Genomic DNA, 14293 nt, shown 5'->3' on the forward strand with positions numbered 1-14293 from the left:
TTGCTGGATCTGATTTGCTAATATTTTGTTGAAGATTTTAGGATCTATGTTCATCAGGGATATTGGCCTATAATTATCTTTGTAGTGTCTTTACCTGGTTTTGGAATTAAGATAATTCTAGTCTCATAAAAAGAGCTTGAAAGTGTTCCTTCGTCCTGTATTTTTTGGAATAGTTTGAGGAATACAGGTGTTAGTTCTTTGAATGTTTGCTAAAACTCCCCTGTAAAGGCATCCGGTCCTGGGCTTTTGTTTGCTGGCAGTTTTTTGATTACTGCTTCTATTTCATTAGTTGTCATTGGCCTATCCAGGTTTTCTGATTCTTCCTCATTCAGTTTTGGAAGATTGCATTTGTTATGAATTTTTCCATTTAATCCACATTGTCCAGCTTGTTGGCATATAGTTGTTCTTAGTATTTTCTTACAATCCTTTATATTTCCACAGTGTCAGTGGTTACTTCTCCACTTTTATTTCTGATTTTATTTATTTGGGTCATCTCTCTTCAGTGGGTAATGGTTCATCAATATTGTTTATCCTTTCAAAGAACCAGCTCTTGGGTTACAGGTTTATTTATTTATTTATTTATTTAGTCTCTATGTTATTTATTTCTGCTCTAATCTTCATTATTTCCTTCCTTCTACTTACTCTGGGCTTTTTTTTTATGCATTTTATTGATTTTTTTACAGAGAGGAAGGGAGAGGAATAGGGAGTTAGAAACATCGATGAGAGAGAAACATCTATCAGCTGCCTCCTGTACACCCCCTACTGGGGATGTGCCCGCAACCAAGGTACATGCCCTAGACCGGAATCGAACCTGGGACATTTCAGACTTCAGGCCGACGCTCTATCCACTGAGCCAAACCGGCCAGGGCTGTGCTTTTCTTATTGTTCTCTTTCTTTAAGTTGTAGGGTTAAATAGTTTATTATTAATTTTCCTTGTTTTTTTGAGGTTGTTCTGTAGTGCTATGAACTTCCCTCTCAGGACTGCTTTTGCTATGTCCCAGAGATTTGGGGCTGTTTTCTTTTTTCATTTTCATTTGTTTTCAGGAAGTTTTTTTTATTTCTTTCTTGATCTCATTGGTAACCCATTCATTGTTTAATAATATCCTATCTGATAAAAGTCTAATATGCAAATTGTCCCCTCTGGCGGTCGTTCGACCACTCGCTATGATGTGTGCTGACCACCGGGGGTGACGCGGAACATGGCAGGCGTTGGCAATGCAGCACTGGCAGCGGGCGGCAGTGGAGGCGCTGCCAGCCCCAATAGGCCCCGAGAAGAGTAAAACCGTGGCGGGAGGGTGGAGCAGGTGAGCGGGCAGCACCAGGCCAAAGCAGATGCGAGAGGGGGCCCAGGTTCTGCCCAGGGCCCAGAGGTCAGCTGTGGCCTGCCCTTCCATGCCAGATGCTCATGCTTCGATTGCCGGCCAGGCCTAGGGACCACACCCATGCATACATTTCGTGCAACAGGCCTCTAGTTTTTTAATAACATGGAATGTTTTTGTGTGTTTTTACTATAGTTGATTTCTAATTTTATTCCATTGTGATCTGAGAAGATGCTTGATATGATTTCAGTGTTCTTGAACTTGTAGAGATTTGATTTGTGTCCTAACATGTGGTCTCTCTTCGTGTATGATCCATGTGCACTTGAGAAGAATGTGTATTCTGCTGCTTTGGGGTGAAATGTTATATAAATGTCTATTAAATCCATCTGATCCAGTGTGTCCTTTTGAGTCACTGTTTCCTTGTTAAGTTTTTGTCTAGAACATCTATCCAGTGAAGTCAGCAAGGTGTTAAAGTCTCCTACTATGATTGTGTTTTTGTCAATTTCTCTGTTAAAGTCCTCTAGCAGTTTTTTAAAAATATATTTAGGTGCTCCTATACTGGGTGCATATATGGTATATTTATCATGATTATATCCTCTTATTGGATCAATCCATTTAGTGTTCCGTAGTAACCTTTTTATTTCTTGTTACGGCCTTCATTTTGAAGTGTATTTTGTCATATGAGTATTGCTACTCCAGCTTTTTTTTCTTTTTCATTTGCATGGATAATTTTTTTCCATCCCTTCACTTTCATCCTGTGTGGGTCTCTTGTAGACAGCATATATAATTGGGTCATGTTTTTGTATCAAACCAGCTACCCTTGTTATAGAAGACTGGAGAAAAACCAAGCAATGCTTAGAGAAATGGAGTTACACAGCTTTATTATGCCAGCGGACTCAGAGGAGGTTGCCTCTCAAATTCTGAGCCAACCAATATGGTACAAGCCCCTCTTTTATACCCTTTTGGTGTCTTTGTCCCCATAATATGGATTATACTTCCAGACCTTTCACGGGCTTTGCAAAAAGCCCCAGGTGTTGGGGGTCTTGAGAACATACCTAAGGGCCTGATCTGGCGCCAGCGCTGATAACCCCCCTCCAGGGGGATGTGTCATGGTTTATGGCCACTGTATAATGTGAGCACTTAGGTAACAGGTCTTGCAAGACCAGTTTGTGGAGAAAGGGGCAATGACTTAATTATAGGTTATCAAGAATGTTCATTAGATTGCTGGCACAGATTCAGATTGCTAGCCCCCCAAATATCAGGGTTACATTGGAATTAGCCTTTTAGCCTAATCACCCTATGTCTTTTGATTGGAGCATTTAATCCATTTACATTTAAGTTTATTATTGACTAGAGGCCCAGTGCACGAGATTTGTGCAGAGGTAGGGTCCCTAGGCCTGGTTGGTGATCAGCGCCAATCTGCAGGGCGACCGATGGGGCAATGGGGGCGGGGGGAAGCCCCTGCTGGTACCTGTCTTGGCTAGCCTGGGGCCTGCAGGCTGGGGGCAGCTCCTGCATTGAGCGTCTGCCCCCTGGTGGTCAGTGTACGTTACAGTGACCGGTCGTTCCATGGGTCATTCCGCCATTTGGTCGATTTGCATATTAGGCTTTTATTATATAGGATATGCACTTATTTATTTATTTCCATTTTAATTCTGTATGCCTAGATTTCTCTATTTCTTCTCATTACAGCAGTACCTTTAGCATTTCTTGTAATGCTGGGTTGGTGGTGATGTACTCCTTTAGCCTTTTTTTGTCCAGCAAGCCCTTTATTTGACTGTCTATCTTGAATAATAATCTTGCTGGGTATAGTAATCTTGGTTTCAGATCCTTTTTTTCCATTACCTTGAGTACTTCATGCCATTCCCTCTGGCCTGCAGAGTTTCTGATAAGAAATTGGTGTCAGCCTTATTGGAGCCCCTTTGTAGGTAACAGTTTGGTTTTCTCTTACTGCCTTTAAGATTCTCTCTTTGTCTTTTATTGTTGGTATTTTAATTATGATGTGTCTGGGTGTGGGCCTTTTGGGTTCTTGCTTAAGGTTCTCTGTGCCTCCTGGACTTGTGTGACTTTTCCTTTACCAGGTTAGGGAATTTTCTGCCGTTGTTTCTTCAAACACTGTATACCTTTCGCCATTTCTGCCTCTTCTGGCACTCTTGCTATTCTAATATTGTTACGTTTCACATTGTCCCACATCTCCTTTAAGCTGCCCTCCTGTTTTTTTCTTTCTGGTTTTCGGATTGAGTGATTTTTTTCAACACTGTCTTCTAATTCACTGATTCAATCCTCAGATTCCCCTAATCTGTTCTGTATTCCTTCCAATGTGTTCTTTATTTTTGCTATGTAATGCTTTATTTCTTTTTTCATAGTTACTATATCTTTTCTCATGCTATTGAGCATCTTTACCATCATTATTCTGAACTCTATATCAGATAAATTTCTTATCTCCATTTCATTTATCTCTTCTTCTGGAGAATTCTCTAGTTCTTTCATTTGTGGGTTGTTTCTTTGTCTCCTCATTTTTGCTGCCTTTTTGGGTTTGTGACTATGTATTAGGTAGATCTGCTACACCTCTCACTCTCTAGTGCAGGACAGTGTCAAATGCTAATTAGACTGGGAAATACTCAATTAGATCAAGGAAATACTCAAAGCCTCCCGAGACTGCCTCTGCCTACAGATTGATAGGATTTCGTCTTGAATAGCCCTCAAGCAATCATCAATAGGTGTGGTGATAGTTTTTCACAGAGTGGGGCAATTGCTTCTGTCTGGAAGCTAATTGTTATTTCAGTCTATTAATGGGTCTCAGAAATTCCACCCGGTGGGGCAAGGTGTTTTCCAATAAGGTGGTCAGCTGTCTTTCCCCCAGACAAATCCACCTGTATAGCCAATGTCTGCACTAAGGAATGAGTCAGCACAGGAGACTAGGGTTTCTGCCTTCTGAGATCTAACCCCAAAGCCCCCAATCCTGGCTTCTGTTCACATAACTCCAGTCCACTCTGCCCTCCCTCTGCCAGAGCACAAGGTGATTGGCTCCACAGGGAATTTTGTGTGTTGGCACTTTATGAGGGTGCCTGCGTTTTAAGCCATCTCTCCATGGAAGAGAGCAACCTCACTGCTTTTCACAGCCATATGTTATGTGTGTACCCTTCTTAGTTCTGGTGCTCACTGCTGGGGGTCCCATCTTGGGAATTAGACCCAAGAATTCTCAGTGGCAATCCCTCACCACTGAGTATCTTTCCTGAACTTCAGTTGTTATCTGTGGGAGCCTACCAGCGCCTCCTCCCCTCCTACCAATATCTTTGCAGTTTCCTCTTTACATCCTCCAGTATCAGGATTCTGTTCATTGAGTCTTCCATTGATTATTCAGGAAGTTTTTCTGTATTTTGCCTTATAATAGACAAATATGCAAATTGACCACACCTTTGCTATGCCCAAGCCACGCCCACCGACCAAGCCACGCCCATAAACCACGCCCACCAGGAAACCGTTGCAGGGACGTTGGGGTGTGGCGGAGCCCAAGGCCGGGAAAGCTGCCTGAGGCTTTCCCAGCCTTGGGCGCCAGCGGGGTGCCGGCGCCGATTGCAGGAGCCGACCTGGGGGTCGGATCCTGCGATCGGGTCGCAGGGATGCTGGGTGCGGCCGAGCCCAACGCCACCGCCCGGGGCCAAGCCCCGACCCTGAAAGAAGGCAGAAGGCGGTGGCCACAGCCAAGGCCTGGGTCCCCGGTGCTGGCAGAAAACTGGTGCAGGCAACCAGGTGAATGAAGGTCTATTGCATGAATCTTCGTGCAAACGGGCTACTAGTTTTAGTTATAATTTCAGTTTGTTCCTGTGTGTGTGTCCATGCAGCATTGACTTACTCCTCAGAGTTTCCATTGTTCAGTTTTTTAAATTTTTTTTTATTTGGTAAAAATAATTAAAATGAGCAACCAGTGGTTGATTTAGCCATGTTCTTATTTTGTCTTATTTTCTCTAGGTAGCAGTAAAATTGCTGGACTTATTTCGTTTATTCTTTTGATGACATTTTAATATTAAGGGTAAAATTCAGTTTCTTTTAATTCAAAGGAATAATATTGGTCTTTTTAAAAAAGTATTGCATGTCAATGAGACATGGTTTGGCTGCATTTCTGAAACTCAGAGGAAGACTCAACCAAGGGAAAAATGATCCTGTTGTCTGTGTTTTTTATAGACAGTTGTTGTTGGCAAACTTAATGCTTATGTTCTGAGGCCAAGGGGAACAATCCTATTTTAGACTTCCTTTCTCCAGACTATGACACACAAAAGCTAGCCAGAAAATGGATTAGCAGGCACTGTAATGACTAGCTAAAGGAAAGGAAAAATTACCAAAATGTCCCAGCTATAACATTCCTTTGAGATGTTTATAGTCGGTGACAAATCCAGCGTTTGATTGTGTTAACATCTCTGGTACAGACATGAAAACAACTGTAGTAGAGATTTTCTTTTTCAGAAACAGTGAATACTGTATAAAGGATCCAAGAAGAGCATTTTAGAAGGTCAAAAAGAGCATTCTTTTCTCTAGTCTATTTTTTTCCTAGTAACTGGGACATATTAGTTACCCCTCTTGTATTGTTGCAGAAGACCAAAGAAAAACCAAGCGATGCTTTAAAGAAGAGGAGGGACACTGTTTAATATACCGGTGGACTCAGGGAATAACTTTCCAAATCTGAGTGCCGAAACATGCAGGGGGCTTCTTTTTATATCTCCCTGTGGTCTTTGTCCCACGAACATGGATTATGCTCTGGTCCTTTTTGCGGGCCTTGCAAGAAGGCCCCCAGTTGTTGGGGGTCTCCAGGCCATATCTGATGGTCTGGCCTGGCGCCAGCATTAATAACCCTCCCTCCAGGGCAGTGCACTGTTCAGTTTTATGGTCTGTACAACAGGTTCTGCAAGACCAATATCTGGGAAGGAGGTAGTGACTTAATTATAGGTTATCAAAAATGTACACTGAGCTTGCTGGCATGGATTCAGATCACTAGCCCCCAAATATCAGAGTTACATTGGAACTAGCCCTTTTTAGCCTTCTCAGTATAAGTTAATTTAGGGGTTATGTTTATTGAAAGAATCTTTGATTTGCAATTGGTATTAAAACTCACTCTATTGCAATCTATACTAAGAAGAGAGAAATATGATAATTGACCGTCACTCCGCAATGCCCTCAGACAATCAGGAGGAAATATGCAAATTAGCGGGACAAAAATGGCGGCAGCCACAGAGCCAACTGGAGAGGGTGGGAGGCTTGGGTTGCCCCCAGTGATGGAGGAAGCCAAGCTTTCTGCCCGCCTGGGCTGGCTGCTGAAGGAGGGGCCTGTATGCAGCAGCCACAGAGCCGGCCTGAGTGCACAGGAGGCTTGGGTCGCTGGGGCCGGCCGCCGAGAGAGGGCTTGCAAAGGCTCTTAGCCCTTCACCCAGGCTTGCCACACCCCCATGGGGTGAGGGTTTCCGCTGGGGGGCCTGGCCAGCCTATAATCAGCCCCTCATCCAGGCTGGCCAGGCACCCCAGCAGGGACCCCCACCCTGAAGGGGGTGTGGACAGCCTGAAAACGGCCCTCAGCCCCTCACCCAGGATAGCTAGACACCCCAGCAGGGACCCCTACCCTAAATGGGGTATGGCCAGCCTGCAAACTGCCCCAGCCCCTCGCCCAGGCCAGCACCATCCCCAGTGGGGACCTCACCCCAATGGGGGCGTGGCCGGCCTGAAAACCACCACAGGCACCTCACCCAGGCCACCCTTCCCCCTAAGGAATCCCCACCCTGATCTGGGACACCTTTCAGGGCAAACTAGCCGGCCCCCACCCATGCACCAGGCCTCTATCTATACTAATAAAAGGGTAATATGGTAATTAGACTGGGAGACCTTCCAGGAGACCTTCCGGATGTTCTTCTGGACAAAGTCATGGTGGCGAGTTCAAGGTAGTGGCAGTTAGGGGCCAAGAGGGGAGGGCAGTTGTGGGTGATCAGGCCAGTATGGGGGGCCGTTGGAGGTGATCAGGCTGGCAGGGGGGCATTTGGGGTTGAGCAGGCCAGCAGGGGGGGGCCATTTGGGGGCAAGCAGGCCATCAGTGGGGGTCAGTTGGGGGTTATCAGGCTGGCAGGGGGGCAGCTGGGGGTAAGTAGGCCGGCAGGGCAGTAGTTGGGGGTGATCAGGCTGGCAAGGGGGCAGTTGGGGGTGAGCAGGCCAGCAGGTAGAGTGGTTAGGGGCAATCAGGCAGGCAGGCAGGTGAGTGGTTAGGAGCCAGCAGTCCCAGATTGCGAGAGAGATGTCCCCCGAGGTATCCCAGTTTGGAGAGGGTGCAGCCCAGGCTGAGGGATCCCCCCATGCATGAATTTTGTGCACCAGGCCACTAGTTTACATATAAAACAAAGGAGTCTCAATAACTCATATTTTTCTCATGGTGAGCTATGATGTTCCAGCCTAAGGATTTGACCTAATGGGTTCTATAACTGTGTAGTGGGTCAATGGGATTAACATACACATGAGTTTTGGTCTTTGACTACTAAATTCTCTATTCTCTCTCTGTTGTATTGCAGGATTTATTGGTTATGCTCCATATATCAACCGTATAGTTCAACAGTGGAACCTCCAGGATAATGATGATGATCAGCTATTTTATACTAAAATTTATATTGATCCACTGAAGAGGGTATGTAATAGCTCCTGCTCCTACTTTCAATGTAACCCCCTTTCCAAGAAGGCTGCTGGAGCTTCCCGGCGGTTAGCAGGCAGAAGAGTAAATAAGGGACCATCTCAGTTTTGTCAACTCCCTTCTCACAAAATACTTTTTTGTATTTTTTCTTTGACTGCAACTTATTTGTGTGGCTACACATAATATGCAAAGAAAATGCTGCCTTTTATTTCTAGTACATGTATCCTGCTAGAAATCTGAATTATGCAATTAAGGGTGGGGGGAGTGAAGTTGGGGCAAATAGCAGTCCTAAGATTGACTTAAATGAAACTTTGGAGAAAAGCAAAACCAAAGCTCAAATACAACAATATTTTTAATATATTTACCTAATATAACTGTTATAGTTCTAGAATTTACTGAATTGTGTATTCATGGATGTTGTCAGTATGAAACAATGTTTTCTTAAAAGTACATTTTACAGTGAATTTGCAGCTATATTGTTTCTGTTTCTTAGATAAGTACTTCAGTCACCTAAATATTTTCATTAGACACTTCATACTTAAGAAACTCAATTCTTAAGCTATTTTTCTTCATCTCTATTTTACTTTCCCGCTGTGTGCCTGCTATGGCAAGCCTGAGGGACTTGGCCTCTTATCTGGAGAGAAACCTTCTCTTGATATGGGTGCAGCATGCTGCTACTCTTGTAGTTCAACTAGGAAAGTGCTTTGAGTCTTATTTAGTTGTCTTTGCTTAGGGTGCTTCCTCCCTGTTGTCTTTGTAATATTTTTGGTTGTTTAAATCCTGTTTAAATTTCTCTCTAAGCATAAGAGTATGCTTAATATGTGTCTTAGTCTGCTTGGATTGCCATAACCAAATACCGTAGACTGAATGGTTTAAACAATAGAAAAAGTTATTTTCAAAGAGTCTAGAAGTCTGAGATAAGGTGGCTAGCATGGTCAGTTTCTGATGAGGACTCTCTTCCTGGCTTGGAGATGGCCATCTTCTTGCTGTGTCCTCACATGGGATAGATAGAGGAGGAAGGGGACAGACAGAGGGAGAAGGAAAGGGAGTGGGAGGGCAAACACAGATGTGTAAACACTCATTTCTTCTTATAAGGGCAAAATTTCCATCATGAGGGCCCCCTCTTATAACCTGAACTTAACCCTCATTAGGGTTAGAGGTTCAACATAGGAATTTTGAGGAAGCACAAAGTTTCAATCTACAATAGCATGCAAAACACTTTTAGGAATATTATTGTGAAGAGCAATGTAGCTGAAAAACTGCATTGAGAATTATAAGGGTTTTTTAAAAATATATTTTTATTGATTTCAGAGAGGAAGGGAGAGGAAGAGAGAGATAGAAACATCAATGATGAGAGAGCATCAATGATTGGTTGCTTCCTGCACACCCCACACTGAATATCAAACCGGCAACCTGGGAATTGAACCCTGACCTCCTGGTTCATAGGTTAATGCTCAAACACTGAGCCACACCGGGCTGAGTGAGAATCATAAGGTTTGTAAAGCAGATTAATTGCCAGCCTGTTGACAATCAGGCAGTTTATGCTGCAATAATAACCTCAAACTCAACAGCTTAACACAACAGGGGTTCCTGCTTATTGTAGTCATTTGGTAGAGGGGGGTGGGGCCCTTGCTGATAGAGCAGCTATCTCCAACCTTGCTGGTTCATGTGCCAGAGAGAAGGAGCACACGTAGGGTCCCCAACTGGCAATGACATCTCCAGATGGGGAGTGATTCATTTTACTTCTGCTAACAATTCACTGGTCAGAATTAGTCAGAAGGTAGAGATGTGGAAATACTTGGAAAACAGCATGAATGCTTTCCCATACATTCTATCCTCTAATTTAATCAACAGTAAAATTATAGTCTTTCTGAAAAATATTTCTGGAATAATTAACATATGGAATTTAAAAATTTTTTAAAAGAACAAACTATATTAACATGATAGTATTGTTTGTTGTTTCCATTGTCGTTTTTAATATTATCTCTGTTCTTATTTTAGGAAGCTCTTAACATCACATTGGATCACAAATGCAAAATTTTTCAGACTTTAAATGGAGCTGTAGGTATGCTTCCAAAATAATGAATTGCTTGTGGATACAAATGGACACCTGTGTTTTCAACTATGCTGTTTAGTATATCCATTTTGGGGCTATGACTAAGGTTTACTGTGTAGATATTGCAACTATTAAAAAATACTGGACTTGAGCTTATTGATGCAGTTAAATACATTCAGTTCAAGTCATTGCCTCAGAGTGATGTAAAAAAAGATAAGCTTCTGGCCTTAGGTAACATAGAATTTAGTATCTCACCATCTGGGACTATAGATGTAGTTTTAAATTAATTATACCTACTATTACACATTTTTCATTATAAGTTCTCTGTATTGAGAATTACTCAGGAATGGTAGAGTGTAAGAGTATTTTTCACCTAGCTGAAAGGTACCTGATAACTGGGCACATTCACTGTGGAGTGTGTGTGTGTGTGTGTGTGTGGTGTGTTTTCCTAAATAGACATATATCTTGATGAAATACATTAATGCATTAAAATTAATTAATACATTAAAAATCAACATTCATTAATACATTATACTTAAAATTTAAAAATACTTTGCAATTCAATACGATTCTTCAAGGCAGTACATGGAGTAACAGGTTTCTCAAAATAGAAAGAATTTAGTTTGGAGTGCTCAGGAAGTGAGGGAAGGAATCTGAAAACAAAAATACCTCTCTGATCCCATATGACTTGTATATTCCTAGAATTACATTAAGCCTAATTTTTTTTCTTTTCCTTTTAGTTGAATTTATTGGGATGACACTGATTAACAAATCATCTGTACACTGTATTGTGTGTTCACCGCACCCTCCCCCCCTCCCCCACCGCCCCGCCAAGTCAAATCTCTTTCCATCACCATTTATCCCCTCTTTACCCTCCTCCACTGCCCCCCTGTCCGGTAATTACCACACTGTTCTTCATGTCTGTGAGTTTTTTTCTCTCTCTTTTTTCTCTTTTATTTGTTCAATCTCTCCATCATGCCTACACCCCAGATAGCTGTCAGCTTGCTCTCTATCTACGAGTTTGTCTCTATTTTGCTTATTTAGTTCATTTTGTTCATTAGATTCCAAATATTAATGAAATCATATGGTATGTGCCTTTTTCTGACTGGCTTATTTCACTTTGCATGATACTCTCCAAGTCCCTCCATGCTGTCTCAAAAGGTAAGAGATCCTTCTTTTCTACAGCTGCATAGTATTCCATGGTATAAATGTACCAGTTTTTTTTTATCCACTCATCTACTGATGGACACTTGGGCTGCTTCCAAATCTTGACTCTTGTACCCTACAATGAACATAGGGGTGCATATATCCTTTCAAATTAGTGTTTTGGGTTTCTTTGAATTTATTTCCAGATGTGGAATTGCTGGATCATAAGGCAGTTGCATTTTTAATTTTTTGAGGTAACTCCATAATGTTTCCACAGTAAACCTGATTTTCAAGAACTGGAAATACTATCAGTCATGGCCAAGTGTAGAAATCTTGCTTATTGTGCTTGGCAGTGTTCTATTTGCCTTACATATATTGTTATTATCTTCATAATAACATTGAAAGGCAGGCAGGGATCCCATTTTACAGATGAATAAATTGTGACAATAATTTAACTCTTCTAAGATCACATCACTATCAGAAGGTAGAGGCAGGATTGCAAAGTTGCTTTCCTTCCACCATACACTTCAGTGGCTCAGCACCTCAGTCTGCTGGTGCCAGGTTGGAGTATGTGAGGTGCTCAGAATCTCATTCTCTGTCATTTGGGTATCTGTTGACTTGGAGTAGGCCAAGTTACTAAAAGTGTAGTAGCACATGATAGCATGAATGCATGAGCAAATTTATAACAATAAGAAAAAAAAATATATGTGTGTGTGTATGTATATGTGTATTGCTGGATCATAAGGCAGTTGCATTTTTAATTTTTTGAGGTAACTCCATAATGTTTCCACAGTAAACCACACACACTAGAGGCCCAGTGCACAAAATTTGTGCACTGGAGGGGGTCCCTCAGCCTAGCCTGCACCCTCTCACAGTCCGGGACCTCTCAGGGGATGTCTGCTTGCCAGCTTAGGCCCATTCCTTATGGGACGGGTCTAAGACAACAGTTGGAAATCCCTCTCACAGTCTGGGACCCCTTGCTCCTTACCACCTGCCTGCTCACTGCTCCTTACCACTCAGCTCGCTGCTCCTTAGTGCTGCCATGGAGGCAGGAGAGGCTCCTGCCACCGCCACTGCACTCACCAGCTGTGAGCCCTACCTTTCTGTGTAGCTGTCTGTGGGCCAGCTGCTCTCTTCCTTCTCACTTAGGGTGAGCAGCATGTGAGGGCAGAGTGTGCTGTTGTGGAACGCAGAGGGCTGCCCGGAGCTGAGGGCAGTGGCCGGGCCCACGGGGTGAGAGGTGGACACAGAGGACGCTTTCTCACCCAATTGTGGGTAGGCTGGCCGGCCTTCATCTGCCTGACCCCACCCAGGGAGGGACTGAGCAGGGTGTCCGCCTCTCCATTCTCTATTCTTCTATCAGTGACACCTGTCACCCTTGCCAGGCCTCCCACAAAGTGAGTTCAGCTCAATCCCTGAATGTAAAAGGGCAGGGGGAGCGGGGGGCTCCACTCCAGTGCCCCCTGATTCCCAGCGACAGGACCTGATCTCAGGACGGTGGCCACAGCTGCAGAACATAGATTTGTTTCAAGAAAAGTTGGGAATGCAGACTTTCATGAGCCCCTATTCCAAAAGGTGGAAGTTTATTCACATTGTGGCAAAGACACCTTCAAGAGTGACATAAGTGGGTAAAGTCAGGGCCAAACTGGGCCATTTCCTCATCCAATCTCTCTGAGGCACATGGATAAAACCAAGTCTCAGCTCTTTGCAGGACACTTCCGGGGTTTTTTTTAAGCCTAAAGGACAGTAGTCTGTCTCCATTCTTGTTCTGTGGGATTTTTTCATCGTCGGATAAAAAATTGGAGCAATCCTCTAGAGATACAATATTCCAGTTGCACCCATGTGATGACGACAGCGCCCCTCAGAGGGAGGGAGCCAACAGATGGGGAGCAGGGAATTCTGAAAACCAAAGTAAAGGTTCAGAACACGGAAGAAGTCCTTGGTGTTCTGCTGAGAAACTTGACTCCTTACTCTGTGGTCACACAACTTCGCATGCCAGGCAGTCACTCAGAAATATCTTGGCATCGGCCAACTTATGGAATTCTCCCTTCTCTCTGTTCTCCTGAGCCGGACTCTGGACGTTGACTCTTGGTCATCGTTTTTTGTTTGTTTGTTTTTCCCCAAAAACGTTACAAAGTTTATATGAATATAACATACAAAGATGCAGCCTCCTTTGTAGGAACAGGGAAGGAAGAGGTGGTTAAGTAAGGCACACGGAGCTGCAGCAAGCACCAGCTGTGGGGAGGGCTAAGGGGGAGAGGAGGTTGGTACTGGGGCTGAGGCCCTAGAGCCATTGCTGGGGAAGTAGGGATCCCCTCTGAGTGCCACGTTCTGAGGCTGAACTAATTGGTCAAGCTGAGGCAGAGGCGGGTGGCCATATCAGCCATCTTTGGTGTTGTTTACCCATTCCCACCCCAGCTCTGTTGTAAAACCCCAGAGCCCTGGATTCCAAAGGCCCCATCCAGAGCAGAGGCCCTGGAAGGGGGTGAGAGGAAGTGAGTAGGGAAAGTTTGAAAGCGGATATGCCTGGGTGCTGAGGGCTGGCGGAGACAGAGGTGAGAGGTAGCCGGGGAAGGGCTCTCATATATACCCTTCTGTGGGGGCCACAGGTGTGGGAGGCCAGGGGTGGAGGGTAGGGATGGGGCACCATGGCCCCAGCCTCTTAGGCATCCCTGTCTGTCCTCTGCAGTGTACATGGAGGAAAGGGGCTGCCTCTGAGGAGGGGCCAGGCCAGGCCAGTGACCATCTTGAGTTCTGGCTGAAGTGATGGTTCTCACCCTGAGATGCCTTCTAACTGGTGATAGACCCAGGCCTGACTCCTGCTGCTGTGGGCACCCAGGACCCAGGCCTGACTGAATGCCTGCCACCACACTGTGGGTACCCAGGACCCAGGCCTGACTACCACCACTGTGGGCGCCCAGGACACAGGCCTGACTGAATGTCTGTCGCCATGCAGTGGGCGCCCAGGACACAGGCTGACTCCCACCGCTGTGGGCGCCCAGGACACAGGCTGACTCCCACCGCTGTGGGCGCCCAGGACACAGGCCTGACTGAATGCCTGCCCCCAAGCCATGGACCCTGGCCTGCTCTGGGCTCCTGGGCACAGAAAGT

General features: G+C 44.5%; 1 protein-coding gene across 2 annotated transcripts in view; it reads left to right on the forward strand.

Annotated features, from left to right (window-relative positions):
• PLOD2 (procollagen-lysine,2-oxoglutarate 5-dioxygenase 2) overlaps positions 1 to 14293 on the forward strand; it is a 253440-nt gene that overhangs the window by 134070 nt on the left and 105077 nt on the right. For both annotated transcript variants that reach the window (XM_054714121.1, XM_054714122.1), the window contains exons 5-6: positions 7865 to 7977; positions 9982 to 10045. In XM_054714121.1, the coding sequence (XP_054570096.1) occupies positions 7865 to 7977; positions 9982 to 10045 (177 nt within the window). The remainder of the gene's footprint in view (positions 1 to 7864; positions 7978 to 9981; positions 10046 to 14293) is intronic.

This window comes from Eptesicus fuscus, chromosome 3 (assembly GCF_027574615.1).
Source record: "Eptesicus fuscus isolate TK198812 chromosome 3, DD_ASM_mEF_20220401, whole genome shotgun sequence".
Taxonomy (NCBI): Eukaryota; Metazoa; Chordata; class Mammalia; order Chiroptera; family Vespertilionidae; genus Eptesicus; species Eptesicus fuscus.